The 18,279-nt window shown below is 39.2% G+C and overlaps 1 protein-coding gene across 6 annotated transcripts in view; it reads left to right on the top strand.

The window, feature by feature from the left end:
- MTUS1 (microtubule associated scaffold protein 1) overlaps positions 1-18,279 on the top strand; it is a 166,735-nt gene that overhangs the window by 70,146 nt on the left and 78,310 nt on the right. The window contains exon 1 of one of the 6 annotated variants that reach the window (XM_072776168.1): positions 14,373-14,577. The exons of the other annotated variants lie outside the window; for them this stretch is intronic. Coding sequence (XP_072632269.1) covers positions 14,388-14,577 — 190 coding nt within the window. The 5' untranslated portion in view covers positions 14,373-14,387. Of the gene's footprint in view, positions 1-14,372; positions 14,578-18,279 lie in introns of those variants that run through there. 6 annotated transcript variants of the gene reach the window in all.

Consider the following 18,279-nt stretch of genomic DNA (forward strand, 5'->3'; position numbering starts at 1 on the left):
AATATAAGTACCAGTCTTGGTTTAGTGTTAATGCTTTCTGCTGTTTAATTTTTGCCATTGAGACTCTAGAAATACAGGGACGCCTGGGTGACTCAGTGGTTGAGCATCTGCCTTCCACTCAGGTCAGATCCCAGAGCCCTGGGATTGAGTCCCACATTGGGATCCCTGCAAGGAACCTGCTTCTTCCTCTGCATATGTCTCTGCCTCTCTGTCTCTCTCGTGGGGGGGAGGGAGTGGAAGGAAAAGTCTTATAAAAAAAAAAGGACTCTAGAAATACAACTAAAAAGGATACATCTGGATTGAGGTAATTTTTAGGACTTAACTGATGTACTAGGAAGTAGAAATGAAGGGACAATTAGAGTTCAGAGTATAGAATGTAGAGATTGAAGACCAAGTCAATAAAGGTAATTGGAAATACAGAGGAGGGCAGCTGGGCCCCAATCCATTGGTGTTCTGGCCGTCAGTGGGTCCAGACAGAGCCCAGGTCAATGGGCTCAATATCAATGTAAGGAAAGGAGAAACATGGTCTCAGCAAAGGAAATCTTATTTTACCTCTCTTGTATCTTGAAATTAACCAGTTAATTTGGATAGCTCATCAGGTTTCTGCTGCCCCCTTCCTAGTAGGCTTTTTTTTTTTTTTTTTTTTAAAGATTTGTTTATTTTTGAGAGAGTGAGAAAAGAGAGCGCAAATGTGTGAGAGCATGCAGGGGGGGCAGAAGGAGAGAGAATCTCAAGCAGTCTCCCTGCTGAGTGCAGACCCCTGCATGAAGCTGGATCCCAGGACCCTGAGATCATGACCTGAGCTGAAACCAAGAGTTGGATGCTTAACTGACTGAGCCACTCAGGCACTCCCACCCCTACTAGTAGGCTATTTTAAAAGTATAACTCTTTCAGTGAAAAGTGGGAAAGAAAAAAAAAATTACTCTTGATTTCATTAATGCCAAATACTTCTAAATTTCATAATAAATGATTCAATACCTTTTCTTTTTGCATTCTCTCCTGTATGTGTGCTTAAATATATTTAATGGAGACAAACAGTTCCCACTGTTTCAGAAATCCCACACCTAATAGGCACTTAATGAGTTGATTGAATTTTTTTTCATTTAAGAGGTGGAGTGCCAACTTTCCTAGATTCTTAAGTTCTTATTCTTTAATAACATGATTTTAAATGACCTTAAAATATTTCATCATTGAAATGCCATGTATTTCTTCGACTTCTTTGAACGTCCGGTTGTTTCAGGTTTTTTTAAGATTTATTTTAAAGAGTGTGAATGAGCATAGTGAGAGAGAGGGGAAGACAGAGAATTTCAAACTGACTCCATGCTCAGCTCAGAGCCAGACGTATGGCTCGATCTCACGACTCTGAGATCACAACCTGAGCTGAAAACAAGAGTTAGACATAACTGACAGCGCCATCCAGGCGCCCCATTATTTTGTTTTTATAGTGCATGAAACAATTCCACACTGAAGAACTTTGTACATGAGTATAGAGCTGGTCAGATAAATTCCTTGGATACATTCCTTTAGATGGAATCAGAGGGTGTGAGCATTTTTAAGACTTTTGATACATGTTGCCAAATTGCCCTTCAGAAACAGCATACAAGTCGGTTCTCCTACTCTGAGTATATAAGTGTTTTCCAACACCCTTGGCAGTATTTTGACATTGCTAACACTCTTTTCAAATGTTTACTGTTTCAGAAAGTGCAAAATGGTATCTTATTTTAATTGTCATATGCTTGGCACGAAGTCTTTTTTGAGTAAATGTAGACTTGGTGATCAAAGTGCTGAGGTACAGAAGTGAATACAAGATAAAACCATGCCCTCTTTGAAGTTACATTCTGGTGGGAGAGACAGGTAATAAATACATAAGTAAAAGTATATAGGATGCTTGATAATCTAAAGTACTAAAAAGTGGTAACTCTACACACTTTGGGTGCAAACAGTGGAAGGCCAATGTTTCCATCCACTGAGATAGGTATAGATGGTGGTGACACAGATATTGGGAGATGGGTAGCAAGAACCAAGCTATAGAGATACTAAATTGAGATGAATAACTTATAAGTGAAGATTTTGAGTAGAAAGTGAGATATACAAGTGTAGAGTGCATAGAAGTCTGATCTACAGGTATAAATTTGGGATTCATCAATATTTAGATGGTATTTAAAACTGCCAGACTGGATAAGACCACTAAGAGAATGCACAGAAGAGAACAGGTCAAGGATATCACTGGGGAACTCCTAAATTTTAAAGGATTAGGGAGATAAGGAGGAATCACAAAGGAGATCAAAAAGAAACAGCCAGGAGGGTAGGAGGGAGTCAGTTAAGAGTGTTGTTCTGGAAGCCAAGTAAAGAAAACCTTTCAAGGAGGAAGGAGGAATCAACTGCATCAGATGCTGAGAGAGGAACACTTGGTAGTTAAGGATGCCATTTGGTTCAAAACAGAGGTTGTGTGTTTAACAGAAAGTCTAGAGATGGTAGGTCTAGGTTTGGTGATTCAATAATGTCATCTTCCTGATGCAGCATGTCGTTTTGTCAGTGACTTCAGTTAAAATGTGGTCGCTACGAGTTCCAAGTTCTAAGTCCTCCTGCTACTATGTAAAAGGCTAAAGGTGAAGGACAACATCCTAGAGTTGAAGCTTACTCCCGGCATGTGTGCCTGTCTCTATCGGGGAGGAAAAATCCTGTTCAGCACCTTACGTCTAACCCTTGTGTCTTTAAGTCGTATTGGCACAGACCAAGATGCATGGTCACTCCAACTTGAAGAAAGATTGGGAATGCAAGAATTAGGGTTTTTAAATCTTTCTATAGTGTGTGAGCAATGGAAATGGGGGTGAGGGATGGCAGTTGGGGAGCCAGGAAAGATGCTAGACACAGTAAGGTTAAACATTTTTAAAAATTATATGGACTATTTTTATTTACTGTTTCATTAAGAGCTTTTGCTCGCTTACATTTGGAAGCATATGATTCTTTGTTTTGATATTGTTCATTGTCCTTTGTTATTAATTTCCTTTTTTTGTGTATATGGTGACTTAAATTTTTCAATTTTTTTATATGGTCCAATATGTTTTCCTTTAGTTTTGCCTATGTTTTTATGCTGAACAAGACCTTCTCTATTGAAAGAGACTAATCTATATCGAGTTATTACAGCTAATTTGTATGGTTTTGTTCTAAACTCTTTATAATCCTATTTTATTTTTTGTGGTGTTTGTGTGTGATAAGACTAGTGGCTAAATATTTAGGTCACTTAAGATGTTACAAGTATTGTTCTAAGCATTTTAAAAATAAAAATTATTTAACTTTTAAAAGAAGGCATAAAGTAAGTAACCTATAATCATGCCCATTATTTTCATATGTGAAATAACAGCACAGAGAGGCTAGTTAACCTGCTCACAGCCGGTGTGTGCTGGAACTGGGTTTAAAACCTAGGCATTCTGGCTCTGGAAAGTTCACTTTTAATCACTACATCATACATGCTTCTCAAATTGTAATTTTTAAAAATTCAGTTGTCTTAAAACTACAAATCTCTTATTTGAAAAACTCTCCCTTATCCTATTCTAAATTTTTATATTTCTGGGATTTATACAGCAGTTTATTAATCTGTCAATATAGTTTTGTGCCAACAACAGACTATTATTTTGTAACATCCTATAATAACTAATAATACAACCTCTTAATTTTTTTATTGTGATTAAATTTGTCACATAAAATTTACCATTCTAATCATTTTTAAGCTTGTAGTTCAGTGGTATAAAATAGATTCCCTCTGTTGTGCAAGAGTGACCATCATCCCATCTCCAGAACTTTTTCTTCCCCAACTGAACCTCTTTATGCATTAAAGACTAACTCCTCGTTCACCACCCCCTTAGTCTCTGGCAATCACCATTCTATGTCTCTGAATTTGACTACTCTAGGTGCCTCATATAAGAAGAATCGTGTGATATCTGTTCCTTGTGAGGGACTTATTTCACTTAGTATAATGTCTTCAACTTTCATCCATATCCTAATATGTGTCAGAATTTCTTTCCTTTTTAAAGGATGGAATAATATGTCATAGTACATATGTACCACATTTTGTTTATCCATTCCTCTGTCAGTGGACAACTTGGGTTGTCCATTGGAACAACTTGGTATATACCTAGAGGTGGAATTAGTGGATCATATGCTAGTATATTTTTCGTTTCATTTTTCAAATGGCCATACCATTTTCCACAGCAACTTTGCCATTTTACTCTCTAAGCAATTCACAGAATTCCAGCTTCTTCACACTGAGCATCTTTTCAAGTGTTGTTGGCCATTATATATATTTTCTTTGGAGAAAGGTCTATTCAAGTACTTTATCCAATTTTTTTTTTAAATCTGAGTTTTCTGTTCTTCAGCTGTCATCCCCTCATGTTTATATTCCAGAATTTTTAGCTATTCTTAGTTACTTTAAACTAATTTAAATGGTTTTCTAAAAATTTTCCCAAATCCCCCTTTAAAGTAACCACATGTATTTAGATTGGAATATGATTCAATTAATATATTAATTCAGGGAATAATTAACATGGATATTCACTTATTCAAATCTTTTATGTCCCTCATTTAAATAGTTTTCTGTCATAGCACTTTTTGATAAATTTATAGAAATAGTGTGTACATGTACATGTCTCTGTGTGCAAGGATTTTTATTGCTAAAGTAAAGGATCTTTTTTCCATTTGCTGCTACATTGAAAAGCTGTTTTACAGTATTGATTTTTATAAGCAACTTATCAGGTTTATTTATGTAGTTTTTAGACAATAACACTTACCATTGAAATTAAATTTTTCTAACATCTACATTAGTATTAATGAGAAAACATGGTCCTTTTGGGTTAAGTAAAAATGAACCTGCAGCCACAGTTTTGAACATAATTCATTTCTCCCATAACTTATTTTTTTTTATCCTTTTGGGTAGACTGATCTTAGCTTTATAATAATTCCCAGCTACTGTAGATAATTATCTAAAGGTCACTTTTTCTATAGACTTGTGCTAAAACTGCCCAAGTTATAATTATAGCTATAAACATATTCTCATCTTTTAGCTGTCTATTTGGCACTTTCTCTTCCTGACTAGTTAATGGCCCTACCTTATTGATACTTATTATATTTTATAAAATAACTTCTATTTAAACTATATATGTTAATGTGTAGTTTCTGTATTCTAGACTGGCCTTGGCAATTGTTGCCTTGTCCAGTGAAAATCTCCATGGCCTCCAGCGCTGGCAAGTGTGCTAGCCTCCCGAGCCCTTCTCTGATTTCAGACTTGAATTCAAACTCTTCCTGCTGGTCGGTTAAGCACACCACCACCCCTTGATCAAACCCCAGGGCAAATGCCAAGAAAACTGCAGTCCCCTGCCCTCTCAGTCTTCCCACCATATCCCACCCACAACAGTTAAGCGCTGAAGTTCTTAGCCTGGTATTTCATGCCATCCTGAACAGTAAACTGTCTACCTTTCCAATGTCATCATCTTCTTCCCCATGATACCTGCATACCTAGTATGCCACGTAAACCACAATCCTGTTAAAAAATTTTTAATGAGATACTATGTATTCTCTAGTATTCATAATTATTACTGAAAATATTTGGCAGTGATTTCTATAGAAAGATGTCGGGTGTTTCTAGCACACTATACATCTATGCTTTGGGATTACCTTACTTTCCAGTTACCTTACTATGCAGAGAAGTAAATGCTTCTATAGCATCACCCCCTTGTGAATCTGTTGTCCAGATTTTTATTAAGATCTGTATCTTCTAATAGAGATTATATAGCAGTTAAGGTTTCATTTTTTTTTCATTATTGTCAGTTCCTTGAAACTTCTTCAGAACACTTAAATTTAATCAAATGTGAAGAACAGGTCATTTGGCTTACTGCTGAATCATCTCGTGAAAAATATATTAAAGCTGAATTCTCCTGGTCTGGTTGAGAGTTCAGAGAGGAGAACTTGCTTTGACGGGTAGATACTTCTGTGGCCTGGAAAACTGCTCTTCTTACTTTGAAGGCATTTTGCAAGCTTCTGGGACCCACCTTCTTTCCCAGCCTTCCTGTCAAGAGCAGAGGAAGCCGGGCTGGAGCTGAGAGAGGACACTGTACACCTGTGAATGCCCTGGGAGCTTTCTCCTGGACAATGAATCCTTTAATAGAAGTGTCGAAACAAAGGAGTACCATTCAGGAGTTCCTTCTTTGGCTTTAATTTTGAGTCCTAGGAACACACCATTATGGCCTCATGAAGAACTTTCCAGTAGCAAAGGGACTGTTTTCATCATAACCATATAAAAGCCTCAATTAGGCCATTGATGTCTTTGTTGTGTTTTTCTTAGTAAAATTAATGGGAGTGAAGAATACTGATGCTTGCAGAAGCACAGGAATAAAAAAATGATTAGACTCTCCTTACTTTAATTGTTGATCCAATTTATCTTTTCTTGGTTTATCTGTTTTGAACATCATTTATCTGATTAAATATTTGACTCCACTGACTTTAATAATATCTATTAGTGTTTTAATGTTTTATGTTAGCTTTTATGATAAAATATGCTTATTATCAAAAGAAAATACACATGGAGTAATAAGCATATAAAGTGTGAAGGGAAAATTGCCTATTTCTGCCTCTTTCCTTCCTCTTTCCTCTGTGTGCCACTGTGCTGCATTTCATAACCGCCTCCTAAGATCCTGGCAAATCTTCTGGAATTTTTGGATATATAGGTAAGTGTGAGCTTAAAAAATAGGGTAATATTAATATCTTTTTTCCACTTAATAAATCATTTTATTAGATTTTTAGTTTTACAAGGCATCCCTTAATGATGTTTTGCTGTTAAATGCAGCACGTTTAATTGGATTTTCCAAGGTGGATGTCCAAGTACATTGCTTGTTGATGAAGCCATACTTTAAGCCCAATAGACTCTCTGTATTACTGTCTGAGGCTAAGTGCAAATGCTGTTCCTTCAGTGTTTCCCGTAGACAAAAGATGGTAATAATTACAGGGTCAAAACAAATCTGTTGTCTCTGTGGAAGATTATGCTAACAGCTTAAGTTTAAAAAAACCGCTGAGGCTAGTGATACCTCTGCAGGTAGGTCTTAAATCTTGATGGTTTACATCTAGGGTGGGTTACATGCTGTGAAGTGAAAGGGTAAATACTACCCCTCTGAACTGTAAGAGCAGTCCTATAAGGATTTCCTTGTTGAAGAATTTGGTGTGCAGGTGACTCAGTCTCTCAGCCCAGTATTGCCACATCTTTTAATATTAGTTATGGTGTATATGTTTTACTGCTTCTTTAGATGAAGTCTAATTACAGGTACCTGAGGTCAACTTTGCTCTACAGTTAAACATTAGGACTGTTGGTAAAACAGTGAAATACCTTGGTCGTATCTCCACTGTGTTTACCATTGCACTAGGGGAGCCCCCTTCTAGAAAGAGAAGCTCAGGAGGCCTCCAGCCTAATGCTTCTTCTCTGCTGCTGAGTAGAGAGAACTCTGGGCTGGTGGTGGTAGGTTGCCTGCCTTCCTGGCATCACTGTCACTACTTCGGTGTCCGACCCGAGGAAGCCGTTTAACTACCCAAGTAGCTCTCTCCTCTGTGAGCTGGAAATAGTAATGGCAGTGCACTGTTAGGATTATTCTGAGGTTCAAAGGTGCTGAATCTGTGGTGATGGAGGCGTTGTTTAGTACCCTTACTGTCCTCTAGTCAGACTAATGGCCCAATGGGGAAGTCTTTTGCTACGACTACAAGTTGCTATTAAGTGGAGGGTGTGGATCTGGGTGGGAGGGACAATGAGCCATGTGAATGTGGTAGGGCAGGTCATGGCAATCACAGGCTGACGGGGTGACCTTGCTTCTGGTGCCTGGCTGTTTGTTACAGTCAGAAAGGATGCAGGTCTGTAGTAATTCTGAGGCACGCTGGGAAATGTCTGTAAACTCACGATGCTGTCAGAAACAATGCTATGAAACATCCTTTTCTGAAAGACAAGTTGAGTTCCCAAACTTGTTTGGCCTTAACTATACTGTTGCTGTAGCCCAGAGATTTTCATCTGTTACTTGCTGTATCTACCTTACTTACTATTTCCAGTGATGATGCAGACTCATCATATGTTTTTGCTCTCAAGGGGCCCTAATTTACTAAATGCATATTCTCAAAGATATGTTTCTGTATCTCCAAAAGCAAGTAAAACTGATGGCTAGATATATATTTAAAAATCAAATGAATATTTGAATATCTGTTACTTGCTAATTATTATAAGGACTATAAAGGAAAATGTTTCCTTTTATCTAGTTAATAGACTGAAGAGTCTATTAGTATTAACAAAGGACAAATAAGCTTGTAAAAATTAAGTGTTTAATGCTTCATTGTAGATGACAGAAGGTATTATCAGAATTTACTCCTGGCTTTTGAAAAAAAATTAATAGCTATTACTATCATCTGTATAATTCTACATCTAGTTTTTTCTAACTTGATTGAAGTCTAACTGACAATTAAAATTGTAAGACATTTAAAGTGTACACTGTGGTGATTTGACATACATAACAGAATGACTTTAGTTATGGAGTTAATTAACCTATCCCTCACTTCATGTATTTCTCTTTTCTTTTTTTTTTTTTTTTTTGGTTGATGTCCTTTAAGTTCAACTCTTAACAAATTCCAATTATATAATACAGTGTTATCAGCTATAGTCACCATTTTACATTAGATCCTCAGACTATCTTCTTATAGCTGAAAGTTTGTCTCCTTCCACCAACTTCTCCCTATTTCCCAAACCTTGCTCTTGGCCTTAAAAAATTCATTCAGCGAATATTTATTAAGTCTTACCCCATACTAGACACTTTGCTAGGTCCTGAGAGACAGATGGAATTGGGTCTTTTTCCTGTTCTCAGGGATCTTAGAGAGTAGTCTGAGAGCCCTACTGAAACATGCTGTGGTGGAAGCAAGTGCTGGTGTGGTAAAGGAAGGTATGGCCCATGGCACATGTGGGAGGGTGACCTGGCAGGAGAGGTTTTACAAAGAAGTTAGGATTCTCAACAGTGTTTCTCATACTTATGTGTATTTGAATCACCAGATTTTGTTAAAATGGAGGTTGTGATTCAGTAGATCTGGAGTAGGGGCTACAAATGAGTGGCAAGGATTTAAAAGAGCTGTCAACTTTGTATTCATCAGGCAACGGAGGGCACCAGATGGAGAAGAGGCTAGTTCATTCACAAAGATGGGCATAGCTGAAGAATAGAGTAAAAATAAAAAGGCCTGCGGAAATAAGGTGGTGTGTGTGCACGTGTAGGAATAGGAGCATGGCAAAGGATAATTGGGGAGAAGTTGATTGGAATCAATCCTAGGACTGCCATTTCCACCTTTAAAATTAAATGTTAAGGTTAAAAATAAGATTACCCTGTAGATAATGGGGAGCCACCAATTTTAGACTGGGTCATGACCTTTTTTTCATGTTCAGGAGATCAACATTATGGACTTGGAAAAAGTGGATGGACATAACTTTAGGAGTCTAATATAGTTGTTGAGGCAAAACATTAAGGGGGTGAATAAGGATTAGTAGGATTTGGATAGAGAGGAAGACGACCTCCTCGAAAAGAAATGATGTGCCTCATGAGATTAGAATAGTACTTCCTCGGGGATCCCTGGGTGGCTCAGTGGTTTAGCACCTGCCTTCAGCCCAGGGTGTGATCCTGGAGTACCGGGATTGAGTCCCACATCAGGCTCCCTGCATGGAGCTGGCTTCTCCCTCTGCCTGTGTCTCTGTCTCATGAATAAATAAATAAAATCTTAAAAAAAAAATAGCACTTCCTGGTGTCAGCAAACTATATTGATCGGAGCAGAGCATATACCCCTGTAAAAGAATAGCATGTATAAAATTAGTAATGGGAACCCTCACTATAATGAAATTGGAGGTTTGGGCAGGGGGAGCCCTACCACCACTTTGTTGTCAGTAGCAATACCTATGAGAAGACTAACTTGCAAGCAGATACTATCGTCTCTGCAGGAGGAAGCCCTCCACCCCCACCCCACAAACAACCCAGCCAGTGAAAAGCCTTTATACATCCAGCTCCCAACTTACTCCAGCAGACTATTTATGACAGCCTTCCCAACTTCCCATTGCCCTCTCCTATGTTCGAGGGACCTGCATATGGCTTTACCATGGCTTGCTGATCTTGAGTTGCAATTCTCTATTACCAAATAAACTCTTCTTTTGCTAATAAAATAACTGGCCATTTGATTTTTATAGTTATTAAGCACAAGGATATGACTGGAGATATGTAGAACTTCAATGTGTGTGACTTTAAATGCTGGATCTAAGGAGTTGAAGCTCCTCTATTAAGATGAAATTTTTATGAGCATAATCACTGAACTTCTACAAAGCAATGAGCATCACTTCCCAGAAATACTACTTCACTCACTTATGAGGCCATTAGGAATATATGACACCATCTTTTTCATCTAAGTTTTTTCAGCTCTTCATATTTTTCAGTGGCATAATACTATTTAGTATTGAGAATCTTCATGTTAGATCATATGGGGATGTGAGGAAGAAAGGATGATTCCAGGGTTTTGAGGCTGGGAAAAAGGAAAAATGGATTTATAATTAGCAGAAATAGGGAGAAAGGCATCTAAGTGTTGAAATTGAAACATTCAGCAAGGAATTTAAAATATGAGTGGCATTAGTATCCAGAAAGGATAAAGCTGCAGGTGAGAATTTGGGCTGCATCCATATGGACAAGGGTTAGAGTAAAATAAATGAAGATTCTGTGAGAGATAGGAAAGAAGAAAGTTGTAAAGGTTGAATTTGGGAAATGCCCATAATCAGGTAGCAGGTGTGAGCATCAGGATTGTGTGGTTTCAAATATGCCAGAGAATATGAAGCATACATATTTCATTGCCAGGTGGAAATGCTTCTGCAAGAAATTTTTTTTTTTTGCTATTTTTTAAATAGGAGTTCGATTTGCCAACATAGTATAAAACCCAGTGCTCATCCCGTCAAGTGCCCCCCTCAGTGCCCGTCACTCAGTCACCCCCACCCCCCGCCCACCTCCCCTTCCACTACCCCTGTTCGTTTCCCAGAGTTAGGAGTCTCTCATGTTCTGTCTTCCTCTCTAATTTTTCCCACTCATTTTCTCTCCTTTCCCCTTTATTCCCTTTCACTATTTCTTATATTCCCTGTATGAATGAGACCATATAATCTTTGTCCTTCTCTGATTGACTTATTTCACTCAGCATAATACCCTCCAGTTCCATCCATGTCAAAGCAAATGGTGGGTATTTGTCGTTTCTAATGGCTGAGTAATATTCCATTGTATACATAGACCACAGCTTCTTTATCCATTCATCTTTCGATGGACACCGAGGCTCCTTCCACAGTTTGGCCATTGTGGACATTGCTGCTAGAAACATCGGGGTGCAGGTGTCCCGGCGTTTCACTGCATCTGTATCTTTGGGGTAAATCCCCAGCAGTGCAATTGCTGGGTCGCAGGGCAGTTCTATTTTTAACTCTTTGAGGAACCTCCACACAGTTTTCCAGAGTGGCTGCACCAGTTCACATTCCCACCAGCAGTGCAAGAGGGTTCCCCTTTCTCCACATCCTCTCCAACATTTGTTGTTTCTTGCTTTGTTAATTTTCCCCATTCTCACTGGTGTGATTATTTCCACAATAATACAAATCTTATTGTGGTTTTGATTTGTGTTTCCCTGATGGCAAGTGATGCGGAGCATTTTCTCATGTGCATGTTGGCCATGTCTATATGTCTTCTTGTGAGATTTCTATTCCTGTCTTTTGTCCATCTCATGATCAGATTGTTTCTTGGGTATTGAGTTTAATAAGTACTTTATAGATCTTCGATACCAGCCCTTTATCTGATCTGTCATTTGCAAATATCTTCTCCCATTCTGTAGGTTGTCTTTTAGTTTTGTTGACTGTTTCTTTTGCTGTGCAGGAGCTTTTTATCTGATGAAGTCCCAATAGCTGCCAGAAATTTTGTTGTTGTTGTTGTTGTTATTGTTTTAAGATTTTATTTATTTATTCATGAGAGAAACACAGGGGCAGAGACAGGCAGAGGGAGAAGCAGGCTCCATACAGAGAGCCTGATGTGGGACTCAATCCTGAGGCTCCAGGATCACGCCCTGGGCTAAACTGCTGGGCCACCAGGGCTGCACAGGCTGCAAGAAATTTTGAATGAAAACCATTTTAAGTGTGACAAATAAAGTCAAGATGAAAGGGGAATGAAAAAAAATAGTACAGCACCACCTGGTGGTAGGCAATAGGTAACTTTTTTAATGAATTTTTTTCCTCAAATTTTTCTTTCTGTTTGGGTTTTTAAATTGTCATCTATTTATACAGTAGCCTAGTGTGTGAATGGACTAGTTTGTTTACTTTTTAATCAACAGTATGAGCAGAAGTCATAGCTTTGATCTTAACTTTGCCAGAAGCTCCTGTGTCACATGGCTCTTTTGATCGATTGCTCTGTCCCACAAAACTGAGTTAATTACTCCAGGTTACAGGGTTACATCTACCCTTCACATGTCCTGATGGTCTCCTCATCGCCTCTGCTCTTCTGCCTCTAAATCAAAACTAAAAAACCACGTCTGTGTGAAGATTTCATGATTCTGAGTATTCATTTTGTGTTTTGACTCAGTAGTTAGCACAGGAGATTAAGTTTATAAGCCTAAAGCTTTCAAAATGAAATTTTTTTTTTAACCTCAAGGAAAGCCTATGAGGAATTCTGTTTCCTGTGTTAATAAAATGATTGATTTAATTGAGCTATGTTTTTCCTGTTCGGTATTAGTATCTATTTGCTCATTTCCTCTTTAAAATTTCCTCACCAAACAACTAACAGATTTATTAATTTGAGCAGTTGTGGACTGTCAGTGTACAGGCACCACGACAGATGCTGTGAGGGATATGGGATATCAAAGAACTGGTCCATATCTAAAAGGTAGTTGAAGAGGATCATCACGTGAGTAACTAGAATACCGGATAAAACAGGATTATTGGGAGTGAGGTTGGAGAGGAGGGCAATTCGCTCTGCTTTAAGGAGGCATCAGTTTGTTTCTGGTGGAAGAACAAGGACAAAGTGGTCATAGTTCTTGAACCTTCTGGGTGTGGAGCGCTATTACAGGGTTGCCATACATTCATTCTTTCTTTCTCTCTCCTCTCCTCTCCTCTCCTCTCCTCTCCTCTCCTCTCCTCTCCTCTCCTCTCCTCTCCTCTCCTCTCCTCTCCTCTCCCCTCCCCTCCCCTCCCCTCCCCTCCCCTCCCCTCCCCTCCCCTCCCCTCCCCTCCCCTCCCCTCCCCTCCCCTCCCCTCCTTTCTTTTTTCTTTTCTTTTCTTTTTCTTTTTCTTTTTCTTTTTCTTTTCTTTTCTTTTCTTTTCTTTTCTTTTCTTTTCTTTTCTTTTCTTTTCTTTTCTTTTCTTTTCTTTTCTTTTCTTTTCTTTTCTTTTCTTTTCTTTTCTTTTCTTTTCTTTTCTTTTCTTTTCTTTTCTTTTCTTTTCTTTCTTTTCTTTCTTTTCTTCTCCTATAACTTCTACCACTGCCCTGACTATATACATGAGGTGAGCAAGGGAGGCTCAGAGAGGTTGTCGATGGTCCAGGGGGACCCTCAGCCAGCGCGTGAGAGAAACAAGAATGTGAGCGTGTGGAGGACGAGGCATCCAACTCATGGCGAGTTCCTGAGCACGTTTCCGAGAGGCAGCAGTAGCTTGTCTCACAGGATAGTGAGGAGCCGTGTCCTGGAACTTGGGGAATATTAAAATGGGTCACTTAAAATTTTAAAAAGGTGACTGTCCGCTTATCATTTCACCTTTAAAGTTGTGGCATAACCTAAGAAAGGTTTGCGTGGAACCAGCAACGCTCTGTGACTTTGCCGAGGCCGCTCGCACGCGTGTTACCTTAAGGTTACTTCCCCTTGCAGCTTTCCCCGGGTGCGGCGTGAATTTTAAAAGCAAACCGGCGAAGCGGGCCGCCCAGTGTGCTCCGGGGGAGCCGGTGGCCGAGGGACGTGGCCCTTGGCTGCAGTCCCCGGTGCCCTGCCCGGCGCCTCCCAGGGACAGCCCTGTTGACTTGGCCACCGTTCCAGTTCTGTGTCTGACTCTCCGAAGGCGGTTGTAAAATGCTTTTGTCCCTTCCTTTTTGTCTCCTGACAAAGGAGTTTACCCTACACCCACAGAGCCTGTCTAGTGGCGATGTGTCCCCGTTGCAGATGAAGCATTGAAATCAATGAGTCTTTCTGAGTGTGATTTGCTAGCTGGTTTGATCTGTTCTGTGTAGCGCCTTGGAGCTTACAGACCCCCCCCCCCCCCTCTAATTCACTAAGAGCAAGCATGAGGGTAGGGGAGTGAACATGGCTGCAGTTTTTCCTGCTTAAGATCGCTTTGATCTTTTTAAATGACTGTACCAGGAGGATTTCGCAGTTGTACAGAGACGGATATTTCTTCAAAAATATTTATCAATTCTACACTCACCCCACCGGCTGGCTCAGAGAGGCACTATGATGCTACCTTGTTGACACTGCTGGTCCTCGGATCCTACAGCCTTTGTATAGTTCCTTTGTTAGCCACGCTTACTGGGAAGAGAAGTAGGTCGCCGATTTCTGGTTTGATTCTTTTCTTTGTAAGCATGCTTGCATTTTATTCAATAAATGGATTTAGCATCTCTTGATTGTTATTTTTTTTTTTTATGACTTGTGATTTGTTGATGGCCATAATTGTGGGGCGTATTTAAATTTAAGTTGTGAATGGTTCTAATAGAGTCGATCTTATTCTAGATTTTTCTGTGTTTTTAGACTGTTAATATAATTCAGTGGTGTTGTCGATGTGCTGGGCACATGGAATTACCTTATTATTAAAGAGTCTTTGGCCTCATTTCTGATTAAATAACCAGTACTTTTACGTGTGTTGCTTACAGTTGTGTGAGTATAGAAAAATATTTTTCTAGAATTCAAACCTCACATCTTTGATGATTTTACTCATTATAAGCAAAGATTTTAAAGATGTGTACCTTTTAAAGATCACCTTAAAACATGAAAAAATCATTTTGAATGGTCTTTTTTCTATTTCTGATAATGATGGGTCATGTGAGGAAATAATCTCTTGATCAGTTTTTTGGTACATATTGGGTTAAACATTTAAACCCCTTTCAAGAATGTATTCTTGCTTTGCTGCTCATTTCTTTGTGATGCGATACTGCTAGTGGCATCATTTAAGAACTTCTGAGATTGCACAGTGCTGTTGTAAAATGAGCAGCTGGTTCTTGGTACTTTGGAATCCTTTAGAAATTACCGAGTTATAAAACAAAAGACTAAATATATAAGAATAAATTTCTCTTTGGAGGTTTTAGCAGGTTCTTTCTGTGTATTCTTCTATGCATAGAACATTTAAAATTTAATGGTTTTCTTTTGGATATTAGCCTGAAATATTGCACAGTAGTTTCTATGTCAAATGTGCTCATGGATAGAGTTTAGACATTGATAAGCTCTCCGAGATTCAACTAAAGTCCAATTATTAAGATCATTGGCTAAAAATACATATTGTAGGTTTGGGGCTATTGTATAATTGTAGAAGCAGTCTTTAGCAAATGTGTAATTTTGCCCGCTTTGTGAACGTGAAATCCAAAGGCTTCCTTCTTCAACGCTGGCAAAAAACAAAAACAAAAACACTTATTTTTGAGAGACAGTTGATGGTGAGGGGGGAATTGCAAGAGATGCACACCAAAGCTGCTTGTACTCTTGGAATTGAGGCAAATAGAAGCATAGCTAAAGAAATGGAGTATTCTTTTACCTTCACCAGCCCTGGCTTAGCAGGTGTGCTATATAGAAAAGGGCGTTCACCTCAGACTCATCCTAGTTTTTCTGCTCACCCCTGGGAAGTTGAATTATCTTCCACTATCCTTAGCCTCGGGATCCTCACCTGATGAACGGGAGGGCAGTACTACATCATCTTAAAAATCCTTGCAGCAACAAATATTTCTGACCACTTCGATTTTCTTTACTACAATAAGACGGTGTCTGGTAGTATGGAAGGTGGGTGTTTGATTTGTTGGAGTGATCAAGCTGATAGAAGGGTTCTTCTTATTTACCCACAGTCTGATGGCAAGTGAGTATTGTCTCACCTGCCAACACAGGTCAGTTGGTCAGAAGTACCTGGAGTAGATCATTGAAAAGTTTATGTTTGACTAGGGATGTCTGCCATAGGTGCGGAAGGGGTGAGAGGCAGTGGATGTACTCTGGCCCTGTATTACATGCTTGATACTATCCCCATCCAAATGGACTACTTAAAAAGAAAATGCTATTATCTAGACCGGCATTAATTTTTTTTTCATTTTTGCAGTGTTTTTCTGGGGTGCAAATGAGACATTCTTGTTACTACACAGTTGAGTAACTTTGCTTTTAGAATTTGAAAGTGTAGATTTCAGTAGCGACTTGGTTTCAAGCCAGGTGGGCAGATGATCTGGCACAGTGGGTAGCATTACACAGATTGACAAAAAAAAAATTCAAGAAATAACAGAATGTTGGCTCTGTGTATAAACATAACTCAACGAACAAAACAAAAGCTAATGTTAACCAGATGCTAGAATGTACTATGAAATGTTAGTTTGCAAATAAGTCTGGTACAATGAGAAGCCCTTCTGTAATAAGAAAATAATTTCTTTTGCCTAGACTTCTCTGAGAATTTCTTTGTGTTCTCTTCAGATTCCATCATCTCCCTTACTCTTTTATTTTGTTTGAATCACATTTCGACCATGGGGAGATGAAACTAAGGATTCCAGAGAATCTATTATTTTGCCGTAATTGAGGCTGCTAGGACCAAAGCTCACAACAGAACAGGGGCAATTCTAAATTGTTATCACAGGTGCTGGGGCCTGGGTGACCACACGTGGGATATCATGTATTGATTCTACAGACAAACCGTCACCGAGGGGTGGTGGCCCGTGTAGCACTGTGTTGAGAATTCTGAGGATGCATGTGGCTTCAGTGGGACTATAATAGAAAACCTACAGTTCTTCCTTCCCATATAAGGAAAAGCCAGTCCTTCCTAATGTGTGTCTCCTTGACTTTCACACTGCTACCCCACTCACAACACTCTGGTCACAAGATGTGTGGCAGTTTTTACCACCACAAGCAAGTCATTAGACACCAGCTGGGTGGTCTGCTATCCTGACACCGTCTACCAGAGATGGCATCTGATTCCACAAGTTAAGGGCTCACCCCCTTCAGATGCCAGTCAGAAGTCCAGGTGACAACATGGACTTCTCACAAACCAGCTGTAGATGGAAGATTCCAATGACTCCTATCTGGGTATGATAAATTTGCTAGAGCGGCTTACAAAACTGAAGTACACATTTATTTACGTTTACCAACGTATTATAAAAGGATATAACAAGAGGATACAAATGAACATCAGAATGGAAATGATGCTAGGGGAAGGTATGCAGGTAGGGTGAAGAGTGTCCATCCCTCCACAGGTGTGCTACTCTCCCAGCACCTGCGCATGTCCACCAGCTCAGAAGCTCTCTGAACCCTATAGTTGGGGATTTTTCTGAAGGCTTCCATAAAAGGGCATGATTGATCATTAAATTCATTTTTAGCCCTTTTCCCTTCTAAAAAAAACGAAGAGCCGGACCGAAAATTCTAAGATTCTAATCATGGCTTGATCTTTCCAGTGACCAGCCTCTGTCCAGAAACCTACACAGAGTCACCTCATTAGACAAAAGCTACTCCTGTCACCAAAGAAATTACAAGGATTTCAGGAAATGTGTGTTAGGAATTAGGGGTAGAGGCCTGATACATATTTTCTATTATCTCATAGGTACTGACTACCATATTTGTTTATGAGGGCCCTGTGAGAGCATATGTACCATTTCCAAACTTGATTTTCAGACCCACTCATTATACATAGATGAAGGGATTCATAACTAGGCAGTGGCCAAGTCAGGGCCAGAACTGAAATATCATAGATCCCATTCCATTGATTGAAATTATGAGTTATTATGTTGGAACTTTTGCCACTAGAGTTTATCATTTGGATATAATAGCTCTGGACAAGGGGAAATTTAGATACCATCAGGATATCCAACCAGCTGTCATGTTAGGAACTGAAAGAGAAGGCAGGAGAAATATTTTCAGCATATTATGCCTCATAGAGAAATAACATTTTTCAAGTAGGGATTACTAGAAAGCAACGCACAAACAAAGAGTATTTAGGGAATTAAACGATGTGTAATTGTTGGTCATCAAAGTGTGTGCAGCTCAGTATAATATGTCCCCACCGTTAGTGAACTG

This window comes from Canis lupus, chromosome 15 (assembly GCF_048164855.1).
Source record: "Canis lupus baileyi chromosome 15, mCanLup2.hap1, whole genome shotgun sequence".
In the NCBI taxonomy this organism is placed as follows: domain Eukaryota; kingdom Metazoa; phylum Chordata; class Mammalia; order Carnivora; family Canidae; genus Canis; species Canis lupus.